Source organism: Ceratina calcarata, unplaced genomic scaffold (genome assembly GCF_001652005.2).
Source record: "Ceratina calcarata isolate Rehan_Ccalc_2016 unplaced genomic scaffold, ASM165200v1 scaffold127.2, whole genome shotgun sequence".
NCBI classification, from domain to species: Eukaryota; Metazoa; Arthropoda; class Insecta; order Hymenoptera; family Apidae; genus Ceratina; species Ceratina calcarata.
The window spans coordinates 919,812-937,469 of record NW_017133727.1 but is presented as its reverse complement, the minus strand read 5'-3'; the positions used below and the strand labels follow the sequence as shown (position 1 = coordinate 937,469).

Here is a 17,658-nt window from a genome sequence, read left to right as displayed (position 1 = left end):
GGTCAGGTGTCCACAGAATTAAAAATTATATTCTTTCGAAATCGTTGAAACAGCTTAAAAAGTTGTTTAAGATTGTTCGTCGCTTAAAGTATTCTGTTATATACAATAATTATTTAAACGTAACAACGTTACAATATGCAGGCGTCTTTCATGGCTTAAATTCTAATACATATATGTTAATTCATTTATAAATGATTTGTACATTATCACATGAAATTTCGTGTTAAAAAACTTCATATTTTGTAACATTATTATTATTATTATGTAGTAAACTCGTAATTTATGAGCAACCCATCTTTTGCGCTTTGTATAAATTCTTTATCCTTTCAAAGTTATTACTATGCAAGTATCAACAGGTATAGATTTATCGTATGGTATAAAATAAACGTTGAGAATGTTCCGTGGGGCATTCGGTTTAAAATCGTCTCTCACAATTTATTATGTAAATATATCGAATGGTTCGTGTTCCCGATTCATGTCTCGTTGCAATTTCATGGCACTGGTTCTGTCCACGCGTACTCGGAGATACATCTTCCGCACGGCATAAAACAATTTCTTTATTCGCCGGTAGTAAAAAAAACTTTGAAAATCAAACAATTTTGTCAAGAAAAATTATTTATATTTCAACTATCATAAAAATATACCGCCAGTATGAATGAATTTGCAGTATACCTTTTTACAAATATGTATTTGCCTTAAAAGTAGAAAGAAACGTAATTTAAAATGGAAATAGACCGATCTCAAGAACATGTTCGTTTTTCTATCGTAAGCTTAAACAAAAACAAGCATAGTGAAGACGTAATGGAATGGCTTGCTCTAAACATTTTTCCTTTTTTCGTAGATAGATTTGATGAATCGAAATTACGAAAATTAGCGATTGTGAAGTAAAACGTAATAATTTTTCGCAATGCTGAGTGAACGCGGATACGTAATAAATACGAGTCTACTTCTTCGTTGGTATTTCGTTACGAATAACAATAGCGATAACTGCTATAAAAAGGATGTTTGAATCTCAGTATCTTCTAAATTCGCAGTCTGTATATTACAATACACATATATCTTGTTGAACGTGTTCGCGAGAGTGAACTTTGTATACATTTTTCACAAAATCTTTTTCTAACGGTCCATTCGATCATATTTTCGATCACAATTTCGAGAAGGGTAAGGGAGAAAATTGCACTTTGAATATTCGCTCCATCGTCAACCACGACCGCTGCGACGAGGAACTATATAGCGTATCTGTAAAAAGGGACCGTCTGAAAAGTTTTTAGTAAGTTATCTTCCCCCGTATCGGCTTACTGCTACGGTAACTGCTTCTCCTTTTACTTGTAACGCGACTAAAACCTTAATTCTATACACGAATCACGTTTCACGACGAAATTCGCATAGTATTATAATTGGTCACTGAGTTGATCGTCGTCGTTCCGTGTGATTGACTGCTGCGAGTGCTTCTTCGGGCAGGCGACCAGGATCTGACAGAATATCAGTGGCAGTACACAGATATCTTAGGGAATTCAGAACGGCTGAAAACCAAGGAAATCTCCAAGACATTGCTAATTACTTGAAAAAAAATTGTTACTCGAATGCGAGCATGTAACAGACCTGGTCTGAGATCGACGAGCGAGCAATGCTGCTCGACCCATAATATTGTACTTCTGTATAGATCTTCGATGCTCGCGGTCGACACTGAGGTATTGAAAGAAATCATCAACGGCTCGAGTAATATACTGAACTAATTATTCTCTAAGGAAAAGAATTCTCATAAGCATTGAACGATTCACGAAGCACTCGTTCGAGGAAGGATACAATCCAAAATTTCCAATTTTCCCGTGTACGCGTGCGTACGTATTCGTCGAACATCTCTTTCATCTTGCTGGTCCTGTGTCTCGAAATCGGAGCACCCGTTGCAGGAAGCATTGATTGACAATTACTGAAACAAACCGTATTCAATCTCTGTCTAATCGATTATCGATCTTATCATCGAGGATTACCTAATTGAAGTATTAAGGCACTCGATTTGATGTCTTAAGCTATCCATCTCCTCCTTTAATTGGTTCCTCTCCGCCCTCAGCTGCCTGATATAATCCGCCCCTTTCTGCAGCATCGCGGCCTTGCTAAGTTTCGTGTTCGGATTCTGACTAAGCTGCGGAATTAGACTGTGCAACATGTCGAACCCGTTCTTAATGTTATATCTACGCTTTTGTTCCGCGTGGATATGCCCGACTCGTCTTTGCTCCTTGTACTGTCCTCGTTCCGATTCGCCCTTTATATAGCTCCTGCTCGGCGACAGTGGGCTCCCTATGCTCATCGGACTGTGGAGAGGGCTCAGACTCAACCCCTGAGGACTGTGCGCGTTCGAGCTGTCCTTCGGCGAGCCGGGACTATTTTGCGGCTGATGCGCTTGACTGCTTGCATTCAACAACATTTGTTGGCTACAAGCGGACTGTTGCATTGCCTAATAACCGAGTCGAACACGTTATAGATTGTATCGTTGAACTATTCTCGATATCAGCGTTGTGTAATCTGCATAAATAAATGTACGCGCGAACGTCGATCACTCGAAATTTCTGATTGCGAGCTCGCTATATTTCTTGTCAGTTTAGGTAGATCGACGTTGACGCTATAAACATCGTCCGAAGAGAAAATGAAAATATAGTACCTGTTGCTGCGGTTGTACTTGCACCGTAGACGTTTGCATGGTCTGGACAGTGACCGGCGTGGTAATATGATGACTGGTTGTCACCTGCGTAGCCGAAGCTAAAGGTGGAAACATTGGTAAGATGTGTTTCATAGTAGTGGCCGTTTGGTTCACTGTCGACATTATATTATCAGCTGACGTATTCAGTGTGTGTACACCAGACGTTGCGTCTATGATAACGATATTGGAGCTCTCATAATATTCTTTTATCGAGTTTCATTTTTTTTTAATCAAGTTGCGTACGTTGTAAAACGATTTTAAAGAACATATATATGTAGAGAGAGAGAGAGAGAGAGGATGTTAATCGTACAAAGATTACATTTCTTGGTATACATACTATTAGTGAGTAACTGTGCGAGTAAAACGTCGTTATTTAGATTTAGATTAGGATCGCTCGCCGCTGATACTAATGGTGGTGGATGCATTCTCGGCGTTGTTAGCGATGAACTACTTCGAGATCTGTTCCTCGCTTTCATCTGACACTGAAAATAGAAATATCATTAATCGAGGCACGCGTCGCGTCTCGCGTTTCGATTTATCGTCGTACGAAGATTTGCATATCAACCTTGGGAACAGCAAAAACCTCCTCTTTCTCTGAATTCGATGCGGCCGGCTGCGGCAACAATTTAGCGGATTGCACGGTCGGCGTAGTGAGATCCAAACCGGAGGGTCTGCACTGTAACAGTATCGGCGATTGCGACGGTTGTTCCGCGGAAACCGATACGATCTGTTGCGGTGGGTGTGCCTACGGAAAGAAGGACTTCTCAATAAACCGATTCTCGCCGACGCAAATTATGCAGACGAGAGACACGCCCGCCGCGTTATCGGTGGAACGCATCTGCGAGTACCTTGAAATTATTGTTGTTAAATTTGCATTGCTGCGCATTAAAGTTTTGCTGAAGAGCGGAGAACTTGTAACACTGTTGCGGTGGAACGACTTTGAACGTCTTAGACGGCGACACGGGCGACGCAACAGGTGGCAGAGGTCTGATGGTCCTGTGTTGGGTCGATACCATCGAATTGTTTGCTCCGAAATTCTGTTGTTGCACGGTCACCAAATTCTGTACGTGCCCGGCGATCGGCTGGATTTGATTCGCGTGATCGTTCAACGCCCCTATCGAATTTTGAACCGGCGTCAACTGAACGGTTTGAATCTCCATGGCGTATGGTTGCTGCGCGGTTTGTTGATAAGTGGAGTTTTGTTGCTGCTGCGTAGGCCGTTGGTACGTATTTGGTTGTTGCTGCTGTTGAATCACTCGACTAGTTCTTGAAGAAACTCTACTCGGCCGACTTTTCTCCCTGACGGGTTGACTTTCGGAAGAGGGCTCGTAACTTTGTTGTATAGTATTGTAATTCTGACCCAGACTCCTGTAACAGTAAAACGAAAACTTGTAGTAGCGAAGTTATTCTTCTGTATAAAACATTGCATGTAGTGAAACCCACATATTAGTTCTGAAACTATTTGTTTGCTCTGGTTGAGTATATATCTTCGCGGTGTACTGGAGATTCTGTATAGAAGTGTCTCCCTGTTCATCTCGTCCTAACGTCGCCTGTTGCGAAGCTTGTCCATTTTTCACCGCCGACTCTTGACTTAGCTCGTTGATCTGATTCATAGGAGTCATCAAGTCGAGATCAGGGTAGTTCGCGTTTAGTGTGCTGTTTCGAAACATGTCGTCTTCCTCGGGGACAGGCGGCAGTTTCGAGTTTAAAAATTCTAGAAGGATCGTCTTACTTACACAACTACTTTTAGTTAAAGTAGCAGCCAACGTTCAAAAATGTTCTACCTTGCAATGGTTCAAGAGTATCCATAAAATCATCTAAGTTTGGCTGGAGCGGTCCCAGGCTGGGTTGTATAAAATCCGCCAGACTAGCTCCGCGCACTGTGACAAATCCAATCATATTACAAGGAATACATGTACATTTCATTATATGTGTTAGTGGATTCGTATGGTTAATTTCTTTGCAATAATCGTTGGCACGTAGTTATCGTTGGTTCGTGTGTCACTTTTTATTAATACTGTTGCGTTTAGGAATGTGAATTAGTGAGTTACCAATTTCTCTCGGATCGGGAAAGTATATTGGTTGATTCGAACTGATTGTTGAAAATAACGTATCAGTCATAAGTTCCATGTAATCCTCATCAACCATCATACTCTCTCCTCCTGGAGTCCCACTGGTTCCTGCGTGTGTGTTTCCTGTACCTGGTCCAAAGTTGCCCGAGACGCCCAAGCCGCTGCCCCAACCTAAGACATCCATCGTATCCATCTGCAACGACGATCATTCATGAAGAACAGCTGTGAAATAGAAATTGTTCAATGAAAATTCTAAAGCAAGCGAATACCATCTCGGTCCCATCCTTGTTCGTCCAGCCAAGGATCTTGTTCCGGTAGAACATACGCCATTTCTTGTACTCCGCAGTCACCGCAGCAAGTTTACGCTTCCAGTATTTTCCTTCTAAGACCACTGCCTAATAACAGACGCAGTTGATTTTCGTTTGAACATGGATCACTCCCAGTTTTAAAGCTTAAGTCGCAGAAACGAAGGAAAGTACTTGAACTCTTATCATTCGCGATTAGTGCACGTACCTCGGGTTTATTGTGAGTATCAACGTCCAACGGAGACGCAAATTGGCACACCAGCGTGTTCTGTTTCAGTATAACTGAAACGATACAAAATTCGCCTGTCACAATCGTCGAACAATGAACAATATTCGATTAAACTTAACAGAGTCTGTGTACCATTTCCAGTAGAACCAGTAACAAAATTTCAGATCGTTATACACAGTCAAAATGAACTGAACTAATTGCGAATACGAACCACGATGAGTGCTCCTTTGATAAGTTCACGGTACTGTTATTTATTGATCACGATCACGTTCGTAGATCACGTTTAATTATTATCTGCCCTTCATCCTACGTCCATGCTCGGTAAGTTTGATGCAGCGGAGCAGAGACGCGAGCGTCCCGATGCCCACTTTCCGACGACGCATTTTGTCGAAAAATTGCGAAATATTTCTCGCAATTATTAACGCGAAGTAATACTGTCACGCTGTCTGAACACTCAACTAAATACTGCGCTTCCCGCGTTCGACTCCTCGCCACGTTCCACGGCTCGTTCTCGCCAAACAATTCGTGGTGCACTCTTTCCTTGATAGAAGAGGTAATTTTTAAGTGATCAATCATTCTCTACACAATGAAAATTAAAGAAACTCGACAGTTGGCAAAGGAATAAAGTACACCGCGAGCTCGACGAAACTTATTGAACAATTTCCAGCTATCCAATGATTCATCGGTTCAGTCTATTTTTAACGGACGCCTAAATGGCGTAAACAATCCGTTATCGATCTCAATTGTGCCGCTGGGTCAATGGAAATTGCGAGATCTATTCAGCCTCGTTTGGTACCAGAAAAAACGTCGCTACCGTTACGGTCCGCGGTGATCGACGTGTCATCGAACCGGGAACCATTCGCCAATTATTCTTTCTCTCGCATTGACTTTTCATTTCAAGCTTTACGTAATTTACTTTGACAAAGGGAATCATTAAAAAAGCTCGATGTAATTAGCGAATTAAAGATCGGAGGATCTTTTTGACTGATTATAAAAATTACCTCGATGGCACCTAGCTTGCACTAATCTAAGTTAAACGCGGAAGCGCGATTAGGATTTGATCGCAGGTCGAACGGGGGAAGCGAACTATAAATTGCACCGCGACTAGAATTTCGAAGATTACGACGATACGATATTCACCAAACTGAAGCTGCTCGGTCGTTTCGCATAAAATCGGAAAGGAGGCTGTAGCCTCTGGCGGGGATTCTTTGTCACTGGCTAGTCACGTGCGCGCGATATGTATTTCTTTATCTTGTCCAACACCGTCGCGTCTATCTACCACCGTATGTCGTATTTTCGCGACTGCAGATATCTTGAATCAATTTAATTTGGCTTTAGATTACGCTCTATCTCGCCACCTTTCTGCTTAGATCGTGACTCGATGAAAAATCGCGGCACGCCGGTTAAAAAAAACTCAACTCGATTCCCGTTTAATTCGTTCGAGTGAAATCTGAGTATCTTTCGTTTCGTAATAGAATATTTTAAGGTTTTCGATTATTATTTAGAGATGACAACCGGAGATTAATAAATCAGATTGATAAGTTGTAGATTGCGAAAGACTTGATGTCTCATTGTGGGAAGTATTTCGAAATACTATATAATCATGTCATTTAGAGATTACCGAAGAAATTATCTTCGTAAAATGATGTGTAACATAATAATTACGAATTCATAAATCATAAATCATATTGACATAACTTGAATTGATGTAATTCACAAATTATTACGAGATCTCAATTTGTTTATCTCAAACTATTTCCGCTGACACGATGCGAGATGTAATAACCAAATTAAATAGAAATAACTTATGAAAATTGCCTTTTTCTGGAAAATTGCGTTCTTTATTGTATGCGTCGTGGCACGACCCTCGACCGCTGGCCATGACAATTCACCCGAGCGAAAAGGAGCTGTCGCGGCCAGAAAAATAAAACGAACGAGCGACACTTATCATCGCAGCTCCGGCAGTTATCACGCGAAACGATTGTTAAAGGTCAGCAAAATTAACCACTCGATGTGGCACGAACTCCCTGTAATATTTCCGGTTGCTCTTTGCACCCGTAACGTCTTCCACGTCTCGCCGATCGATTATATTTTACATAATGTAATACATATTTTAAGAACTTTATCGTAGTATGATATAACTAAAGTTATACGAGCCGTAAGGTCTCTATTAAGGGTCCTTACCAGTGTGAAACTTTAGAAATATCGAATTCTTTTTGTATTTTTCGAAAGCTTATACCTTCGAAAATATGTTAAAATTTTAAGGTCGGATCTCAACTAGTTTTAGAATGGCAGCCTGCTAATAGTAATAATGTAATATTTAATACTTTAAACGCGTTTTTCTCGAAATGGTATTTTTCAAATTTGCTGACACTATAACTCAAAGACCAATTATTCGATTGACTTGAAATTTTAACAGAGTGTTCTAGACATGCTTTATTGTTGAATGATCTAGGATATTCTTGATTGGGTGAAAACTGTAATTTGAGCAACGAAAAAATGACAATTTTTTTTAAGGAAAAATTGAAAAATTTCTCCTAAGTTTTTGGCGGTCACTTTGGCGGTAAGGCCTCTTAGACGAATTCAATATTCGGAACGATGAATATTCTGTTTCAAGAAAGAAATGCTAATATATGTTTTGGATTGGTGAGCGTGTCCTTACATTGCATATGCCAACATCTCCAAATGACGTTGTTCAGTCTGATCTTGTCCTTCCATCTCAGCCTGATCCCTTTGAACCGATTCCACTTGGGCGATGTCAATTTCTGTCTGGAACAAATGTATATGCCCATACGTCATACCGACTGCAAACATTTCGCGTGTGAAAAAATTGTTGACCCGACCGTTCGACGAGAAGAAAACGAAATAATTAACTCGGAACGCTGCGTTCTTCTCGTCATGTAACTAAAATAGACGGAGAGTTTGCGTAATCGCAATGGGGTTGGAAGCTGCGCGTATTAAGCCGCGGGACAAGATCGTGAAAAACATGGAACGCCGGTGAATGTAAATTCTCGGCAAACAAAGGTTGAGACGGTGCATGAAAAATAAACACAGTTTATCTGCGGACTCGTTCGAGGAAGTTGTTGAACGCGCATTAACGTCGTTGTAAAAGTTGTTAATCGGGAGAGCTTTGACGCATCTTGATAAATGTTCTAATACCGATGTGAAGTGAGCTAAGCCGGCCGTTTATCGCCGCGTCTCCTTGGGTATTGAACTTTTTACTTCTAAACTAATCTTTCTGACGAACCGGTTCAATCGAGGGATCATCTTATCTCTGCAATAACACTCATGATTCTTACGATCTATTGTCGGTGGAACGTGTTTGCCCGAGAGCAGCAAACACTACCGTGTTTATTTCAACGAGACGCACGGCTCTAAATATAATTGGGAGAAGAAACGAGTCGCGAAGATTTCCGGCCTGAACTGTCGGTCTCAACGTAGAAGAGACACGATTCTGATCTTTGATCGTTAGCACCAAACGTAGAAGAGGACGGCGAATGTAAAGAGAAAGGAAGTGCGATCGATCGAGGTAACCGACGAAGATCAAAGATGTATAGATGAGTTTAATACTGATTCATCATCAAATCTTTTTCGTTGTATTAAACGTAGTCGTGGAAATCGAAGCAGGAATAAAGATTATGCGATCTCCCATGGTGATTTCTGTAGAATATTGTATAAAATATAAGAATATTATTATAGGCTTTTTGGAATTTAAAAGTCAGTGAAACTATTTGATTTAGAGATGATCGCTTGCCGCTGTCACTTGATAAGTACGAACATTCTCTCCTTGGCATTAGACCCTAGCCAACCGAGTTCCACCAAACATTTTCATTTCTTTGATTAGATAATAAGAATAAAACTGCGGAATACTTGAACTCACTCGCATTTTATGAAAATTATAATCGATCAGGCCATTGAAGGATATTCGAATCTTATCGATAGCAGAGAAAAATAAACACAGGAAAGTTTCCCGTTCTAAATTCGCGATTAATTAGCCCGAATCTCGTTATCAGATAACGAATTTTGTTGTTGGTGACTGGATCTATTATCCGAGAGAACCAAAGTCGAGAAATTTATAACTCGCTTCTCTCTCTCTCTCTCTCTCTCTCTCTCTCTCTCTCTCTCTTTTTTTTGTCGTCATCAACTTGCGCAAATTATTGCAATCGTTCCGAGCTTCGATTAACAGATCTAATTACGACGGGTACAGGTAGGACGGTTGCAAACGACTTGTTCGAGGTTTTCGGAATATAATTTAAATGTCTGAGTGACTGGAGAATTCGAAACATAGGAAGATTTCGACGGAAACGGACTCGGGAGGCGGCGTCGATATTATCTGCACAAATAATCGCGTCATAAATAATCACGTGTTTGTAACCGTGTTCCATTTCACGCTTCAACGCGGAGAAAAATATCCAAGTGACTTTCATTGGGTTCGCTATAAATTTTTAACCGAGAACGTCAAACAGATAAAAAAACATTATCAATGATCTCGAAAAATTTATATTCCTAAATTTCATCGATGTTGCCTCAAATAAGAGATTGTTAATAATAATCTTATATCCGTTGCGTGTGTCGAATTCAAATGTTTTATTCAAAGATAAGATGACATTAGAAACTGATAAAAACACAAAGAAGCATCGTGCTGGGAGAGAAAAGGAAACTCGAAAATCTTATAGTAAAAGTGAAATAATCTTGGAATAAAGGAATTAAAATAGAAGGAATAAACCAGATTGAGCGGAATTAGAAGAATTAGAAAAAAATTTGTGGAGAGACAAAGTAGGGAAAGGCGGTGGTCTCGCGTGGCAGAAGCGCGAGCGTGTTTGGTACACGCGAGCGGTGTGTCTGTGACGCAGTGGCCTTGCATGATAAAAGACACGTCGTGGTGACACGCAGGCCTTTACGGTAATTTAGCTCGATTCACTTTTTCCAGCTACGCACGCGTCCGACGGAACCACTGCCGTACTTTACTCTGCACGAGACTAGGATTTATTCACTTCCTCTTTCCCGACCTCTGAATCACAATCGCTCGACAAAGGAATTGATACATGCAACAATCAGAAGACGTTTCCCATTTCTTTCATGTAATACATGTTACTATTATAGTGTTTCTTCATGTAAGATCAAAGAGAATTAAAATGTGATTTCGGTCTGTTCCAGAGGAACGAACTCGCAGTTCCTTTACCGCTTTCTATTATCGAATACGGTAGGACAACAAACATATTATGACGGCACGCAGCAGACGGACATATCGTTTATTGCTTCAAACGATTAAAAAATCCAAGTCATGCAATCAGTCATGTCAAAATCAAGCTGATCGTTTGTCGCCCTGAGCTGTTCAATCATGATCGAACATCACTTACTGTTCCAAGAGATAATAGAATTGTAAGATACATTAAAGGGCTCGAAGAGAATGTTTAGATTAATACCAGTTAATGCAATTGCACTTTGAAACGATGGCGGGAGGAAAAGTGTAACGATAACAAGGTCGTAACATGACATACTCTCAAATTAATATTGCTCGAAGAATGCAGTAACAACAATGACGTCACTGCAAACGCAAGTACTCTGTTAAATGTGTAATGTGTATGTGCCGGACAAGCGAACCGAGCTACGAGCTTGACGAGATAAATATGTATACATATTTGAATTCGTCATCGCGTACTGCCGACTCTTGATATATCCCGTCGCACAAATGTTTCCATCTCCTTCGGTCACCTGTTTTGATTACGATCATTCATCAAAATCTAATTCCCGGTTATTGCATTATTCAAAATTCGATGATGTGAATTACTTAATATTTTCCTGCTGGCTACTTCGAATATTTCTGTTCCGAATGCCAGGCACCCCAGTCGGTTGATGAAATATATCTATCAAATTATTAGTCGAGTACAGATAAGATACATGCTTATCAGCATTGAACACGAATGGAAGGATAAGAGGTGTGTCCGACGTTACATATTCCACCTAATATTTCACTTGATACAGAGGCCTATCGCCGGATTAAGTAGGATTTACGATATGTAAGAGACATTAATTTTGTATTAATCAGTTGTGTTTATTTTTTCTGTTTGACACATTGAAACGGGTAAACAAAATTGCGAGCGTGTCACAGACGCTTATGTACGTACGTTGCGTCATTATGACAATAATATCTTCGTTCCGTGGCCGATAAAAATATATACGCGTTTTCACTTCGCGCGTCCAATTGCAGTTCCGACATAAATCATCATCAATCGATTGACCCTTTCATCACGAGCGCGGAACAATAATAATTGTGGCCCTATCTGTCGAACTACGATATCATCCTCATCTATTATCCGATCTCAAATTGTATTTAGAGAAGATACGAAAAATGTCAGTCACGTATAACTTACCAAAAGAATTAGTTAGGATATGGAGGAATAGGAAAATCCATTTCTGAGCTAACAGAGCGAAATAAACTTCATATATATATATATATATATTAAAAACAAATTAGTGGAAGACTACCAATCACGTATAATATATGGCATACCAAAAAATTAGCGTATGTTGAAAGAGTGCATTTTTTCTGTCACCATGATTTACATAAAAGTCTTACGATTTCCTGTGGTATTTTCGAGATCAGCAAAGGAACGTCAATGAGGGAATTAAATTTCGTTAAGCAAACAGCATGGTGTAATTATGTACTAAGCTGTGAATTTCGAACGACCGCGGAAACAAGCGATAACGAGGTGGTAAAATATACTGGTAATTAACAAATTACCCGTACTTAATATAAGTAGTCATAATAGGTATAGTAATAGTATACAAGTTGTTTGCGTAAGTTATTTCACGTATGCCCATCTCGTGCATCTTCTGTTAACACGTTTATTACGTTATTTACTACGATATTCGTAAGGGATTGAATAAATAGTAATTATAATCGTAGGAAAGAGTGAGAACATGTTTATAGCAATTCGTACACGTGTCTCACTTAGGGGCAAAGGTAGATTCGAAATCTTGTATACGAAATCTGATAACTACCGCGCGATAGCAATACTCATCGAAATTGATATCAAGATCGTTCTAAATGCATAAGAGCAGTTCTCTTTACATGAATTCTTTTTACGGCGTCGTTATCTTTATCGCGGAGTGGATTAATATATGGTAAGACAAGAGCGTAATAACAATTTCGACATGCATTTTTCACGACTCTTGTTATTGGGAGAACAAGATACGAAGACCGAGGAGAATAAAAACTTAATTACCGATAAACAGACGTCGAAATGTTCTATTTATATCCCGCCTGGTCGATTGGGAGTTAAAAATAGGCCGGTTGCAACGAACTGCGTTCCTTTCAACGATATCGATTGTTTTCCTGGTGAATGAGACTGCGGCCGAACGTTAAAGACTTCGTAGACCTAATTACGACTCTAAATATAGCGAGGAAAGGTTCAAAGCGATCGTGTAAGAAGAGCTCAGAATGGAAAAACGGAAATTGTCCGGCGGGCTTCGCCGAGGCCGGGTTTAATTGTGGCGTGTCGTTTGGTTCTACGGCCTCTTCTTCATTAATTTAATTGTCCGTTATCAGCCGGAATGTCGATCGGCACGGCATTTGTTCGGTTGCCGAGAGAGCTCGAAATACAAACTGGAATCTGGCGGTGGCCTACTAATCTCCCAAGGGAGTTGATTGCGCGGAACGCCGGGTAAGAGACGCGGGTTCTTGCAAAACGCCTCCGACATTGTAATCACGGAATTACAACGCGATTACTTCGTCCATGTTCACTGACATCACGGGATAAAGTTCGATTCTTATTCCTCTCAAATATTTGATCGAAAGAACATAGGTGCTGTTGGATACTCCAACATCTGTACGACTCCTAACAAAGAATTAAGCAACGGTCACCGAAGACCTCTACTTTTTTCGAGGACCTTTTGACAAAGGGTATCCACCCCATGGTTTTTTCCTTTCCGGACACTCTGTCTTTAGCTCTTGTAACTTTCATGAAATTTACTTCCTCTTTTTCATATACTTATTTCTATAGTTCATAAGCACTATTCATTTATGTTAATAAGCTTAAAGTTAATCTAGTGTTAAAGTAGATTCATTCCTTAACCAGTCCTACAGTTCACTTCGTATATCTTCTACTCCTGAGCAATCTGAATAAACTCTACATCTACACACACAACTGGAATCCTTATTCGCGGGAACACAACAGTGCATACAAAAGTTTCTGTAAAATCTCAAGTATTTCGTTCGAGTAATACATCAATTACTTATTTTCACATATTCTTAAATGATCGTTTCATCATCTTAAATCCATTACAAATTGCCAATTCTATGATCTATAAATCTACTGTTTTATTTTTTCTTCAAAATAATTTAGATAAATACAAAATGATTGTACAAAACTAACTGTAGGAATGATACAATTGTTTCAACTATAATATTATTTCATTCACATTTATATTTTATGGTAAAATCTTTTTATGGAGTCGTTGTCTATCATTTCTTTTTAACACGCAAGTGGAGTTCTTTTTAATAGAACCAAATACACACAGATTCAACCGAAGAAATAAAAGGATATTTCGTATGTGCAAAGAAAAACGGCACAGCTTTCAGGGGAAAACCGAGGGAAAAGAGAAACTCACCTGTAGGCAAGCGACATGCACTGAAATAGCTTGTTTAAAGATGTTTCGATGCTCAACTGCTGAGAACTCTTGTCACCCGAGAAGTTGCTGACAAACTTCTGATGCCAGGGCCCAGGCGAGGCGATGATCGCAAGTTTTACGGCTTCCTCCTCCGGCACGGGTACCGCAAGTTCGTCCTCGTCGTCCTGAGCCTCGGCCTCGAAGTCCGAGACCATGAAATGTCCGGAGTGGATGGTCTCGCGGGAATCTCTGTTGTCCTTTCTTCCCGCCTCAGGACGATGAAAGGTTTGTGAAGGCGTCGTGGTCATCGTCAACGGTTTCCTATATATCAGTTCGGCCTGCATCCCTCCTTGGCACGGGCTCTGGGGAATCACAGACGCGTCGATACGAATTCACGCGGGCATATCTTCTTTTTCCGGTGTTTCCCGATCGTCCGTGAAATCTTTATTTTCTTTTAGCTTAAAAAGCGAGGACCAGTCGTGATCATTAACGTTTAATACAATTTTCTGCGCCATGATTACTATTATGCAGTTTGCATTCGTGCTTAGAGTGGATCGATGTAACATTGTCGTTGTTTCCCTTCGTTACTCGTGACTAATTTAGAAATTATTCAAATTACTTTGAACGACTACTTAGCGAAATCGAATATCGTAAGCCACCTCCGGATTAATTCCTTACTTCTCATTTTATATTTTGATCCAGATACATTAAGAAAACTTTCGTAAAAATGACTCTTTTGAACAAGCTTTGTCTAGGAATCTCCTGTTCACCTTTGGGATTGAATATCAAGACTTTTAATACCGTGACGAGTATTTAGTTTCCGAGCACTTAAATCAACATTTGTAGATTCTTAGAAAAATTTAAAGAAATAAATTTTTATGCGGCAGCCTTAAATATTCGTCGACCTCGTTACGCGAAAATGCTAGCGCGCTCAACAGTCCCGATATGAATCCTTTCCCGCCAGACACAACAAATGTTATCGAACAGCTGATAAGTTCCTCCGTTCGAATTCGCTATTTGTCCTCCCGTTACTGAGATCCTCTCCGCGAATACCATCTTTGCAAATGCCAATTGACCAAAACTTCAAAACCACTCGAATTCATTTTACACTGTAATTAAATGAAAACGCTTGTTGAAAATAAGAATGCATCCTTCGTGCCTCAGTTGAATGACCGGGGATCGTTAAAATCTGTTTCTCCTTTCCATGAAAACATGCCTGGCAGTGCCAGAACTCTTAATGGTCAGTGATTCCTTCGAGAAATCCGCGAGTGCTTCACGTTTAAAATTAAACACAATCGATTCTACTTATAGAGAATGATTCGCAGAATTGATTTTCATTTTGCGCGATAATTTCCTGCAAGCCGCAAAAGACTAAATAAATATTAGAAAGTTCCCGAGGTCCATTCGCATTCCAATGACAGAATTAATTAATCCGCTGAATGATCAGAAAATCGTATTACACGGACCAACGTACTTTCCTAATATATATTTCTTTTCTTCAACCGCTTATCGGAATAAATCATAAAAATTTCATAATAATCTTTAAAGAGATTACGTATATGATTCGTGAATGGTGATTTTAAAGTTCAGCAATTCATTAATGCTAATATTGAACGCGCGTTATATTAGATACTCGTAGTAAACTTACGCGTGGAAACCTCCACGGGTTACGAAAACGTCTAACGGAAATCGAATCCATTTCAACAGGCATTCGTACAGTCGGTGTTCGATATCGTAAATTACGAGTTCATCCGTTATAACCGGTTCTAGAGGGAGAAGACTATTTTTTATTTAACAAGCAGGTATTAACAACTGGCAATAGATTTTTAATCTGTTAAATAGAACGAGGTTCGACGTACGCAATTGTAATTCCCTTTCTGGTCCCGTAGAAGCTAACAAAAAATCAAAAACTGTTCAACAAAACTATTACTTATCCTGTCACTCCTATTCGCATTCCTCGTACCATTTCGCAAGCCTGTTTATCGAAATTTGCAACAATTCTATTTAATAAATGATCTTAATACTCCACGACATTGTTATCTTAAAAGTGTTAATGCCCTTTCACCCCGGTATCGCTTCGTATCGCAAAGGTTAACCGCCTTATCCGCTCGTACGCGAAGGTTTTTTCCTTTGCTCGTAATTTGAAAAATTCTTTTACAATCTCGGACAACGAAATATATCATCGAAATTGGTAACAGAAGTGATCGTACAACCGCAGACTCTATCGGTATATCTGTCCCCACCGATAAACTAGAATCGTGGAAAATACGCGAAGATAGCGTGTGACGTAATTAAAATATCACGTATATTTTTCTATCAAACGTGTTCCCGTCCTAAAATACCCGCTGCTTAACGCGCGCGTTATCATTGAAGGGAAAGCACTCGGCTCGCTCGCTTTGTTTTCTAATCTGCGTAAGAAACAAGCTGGCAATGGTCGGACGCGAACTAGCCGAGGTCTTTTTACGACGCCAGAAATCTGTTCGGATGGGCACACCTCGATCTCTTATGCAATCGTCGCGTCGATCGTATTTAGGAGCTCGTCGCAGCCGCGTCGCAAACAAAAACATTCTGCTTCGCCCACACGTGCGCGTGAGAAACGTGTTTTTTAGCTGGGGAAAACATGGCCGTCCCTGATTACGCGATAACGAACAGCATATTCAAATAGCTTGTCAGAGCGCATAACGTTAAAAAAGTTTCCGCGAAAGGCGATAAGGAAATTTATTTAATCATTGCAAACGATAAATGAAATTTCTTTCCTTGATCGCGGCTAAGGGAATCGAAAAGAGCGTGTATTGAGTTCAGGTCCGAACAATAGGAGACTGATATGCACTTCACATTTACAAAAGGATCTATAATATACAACGTAAAATAGATAAATTTGGCAATGATAGACGCATGGCACCTGTCAGGACAAGTTATTGCGCGTTCTCTTTTCATCTTCTTCGTCCGTCTCGCTTAGAAGATGGCTTTAAGGCATTGTCTTTATTTCAGAGCTCGCGCCTTTTGTCATACTGATACGACAACTCAGAATCTCTCGAAGCATCGAAAACAATACTACGGGATATATACCTACTACAGATTCGTTGTACGTTAAAAGTAAAATCACGGACGATCGGGAAGTTATCCTAAGCGCGTGTTACACGACGGACTCGCTGGATCCGTACTATTGCAACGCACGTATGCGTTTCACGGCACTTTTCTCAAGGGTCACAGTTCTTCTTTTTCCTCCTCGACTCTTTTGCATATCTGGCACTCACCTCTCTTTATTTCACTGTGTGTCACCACTGGTTAGTAATATGTACACGAACGCGACGAAACAGATTTCCAAACTCGGTAGGTACTCGACGAATTTTCTTTACGATGTCGAGTAATATCGTCGCACTCACGCTCGCCGTCAGGCTGGGCCGCGCGGCGCCGCGCCCGGACGAGGCCCGTACGCGTTATTAGACAGCATACGTTCGCTCATGCTGGCAGTGACGCCATTTGCACGGATCGCGTCCTAGACGACTGGTGTGGTGGCTCTCTGCCACACCAGCTGACATCCTCACCACTCGCCGAACGCCGGAAGTAGCGCCTCTGCTTGGGATTCAAACGAACGTTTCTATCTTTCTAATCTTGAAATTTTCAAGTTGCTACTTCCTTTCCACTCCACTCCACTTGTTCTGTTTTTCACTGCATAAGAATACAGACGATAGGATTGTCATGATTTTCTTTTGTGAGAAGGGGATAAAAAGAGGACAT

General features: G+C 40.4%; 1 protein-coding gene and 1 long non-coding RNA gene across 8 annotated transcripts; one reads left to right on the top strand and one right to left on the bottom strand.

Annotated features, from left to right (window-relative positions):
- Positions 1-2: 2 nt before the first annotated feature.
- On the bottom strand, positions 3-17,415 carry Mondo (MLX interacting protein mondo). Of its 7 annotated transcripts, none has more exons than XM_018031069.2 (16): positions 17,175-17,415; positions 13,918-14,279; positions 7,967-8,073; positions 5,284-5,357; positions 5,040-5,165; positions 4,750-4,963; positions 4,483-4,578; positions 4,142-4,412; positions 3,547-4,066; positions 3,264-3,443; positions 3,036-3,180; positions 2,660-2,868; positions 1,992-2,455; positions 1,807-1,930; positions 1,603-1,732; positions 3-1,523 (listed from the first exon to the last, which is right to left on the bottom strand). In XM_018031069.2, exons 2-16 carry the CDS (start codon positions 14,259-14,261, stop codon positions 1,402-1,404), a joined length of 3,126 nt encoding a protein of 1,041 aa, XP_017886558.1. In that variant the 5' UTR covers positions 14,262-14,279; positions 17,175-17,415; the 3' UTR covers positions 3-1,401. The 7 variants fall into 7 exon arrangements, with proteins under 7 accessions (XP_017886558.1, XP_017886567.1, XP_017886575.1 ...); XM_018031078.2 differs by having other exon boundaries at positions 2,660-2,811; XM_018031086.2 differs by having other exon boundaries at positions 2,660-2,757.
- On the top strand, positions 8,080-13,584 carry LOC113464807 (uncharacterized). Its single transcript, XR_003389669.1, has 3 exons — positions 8,080-8,833; positions 10,235-10,385; positions 10,462-13,584. It is a non-coding gene; the product is annotated as an uncharacterized LOC113464807 (long non-coding RNA).
- Positions 17,416-17,658: the final 243 nt, after the last annotated feature.

Coding starts and splice junctions, on each gene's coding strand:
- Mondo (XM_018031069.2), bottom strand. CDS start 14,261: ATGCAGGCCGAACTGATATATAGGAAACCGTTGACGATGACCACGACG. Junction 4,067..4,141: donor AATAGTTTCAGAACTAATAT/GTGGGTTTCACT, acceptor TTACTGTTACAG/GAGTCTGGGTCAGAATTACA. Junction 1,931..1,991: donor TGCCTTAATACTTCAATTAG/GTAATCCTCGAT, acceptor GGTTTGTTTCAG/TAATTGTCAATCAATGCTTC.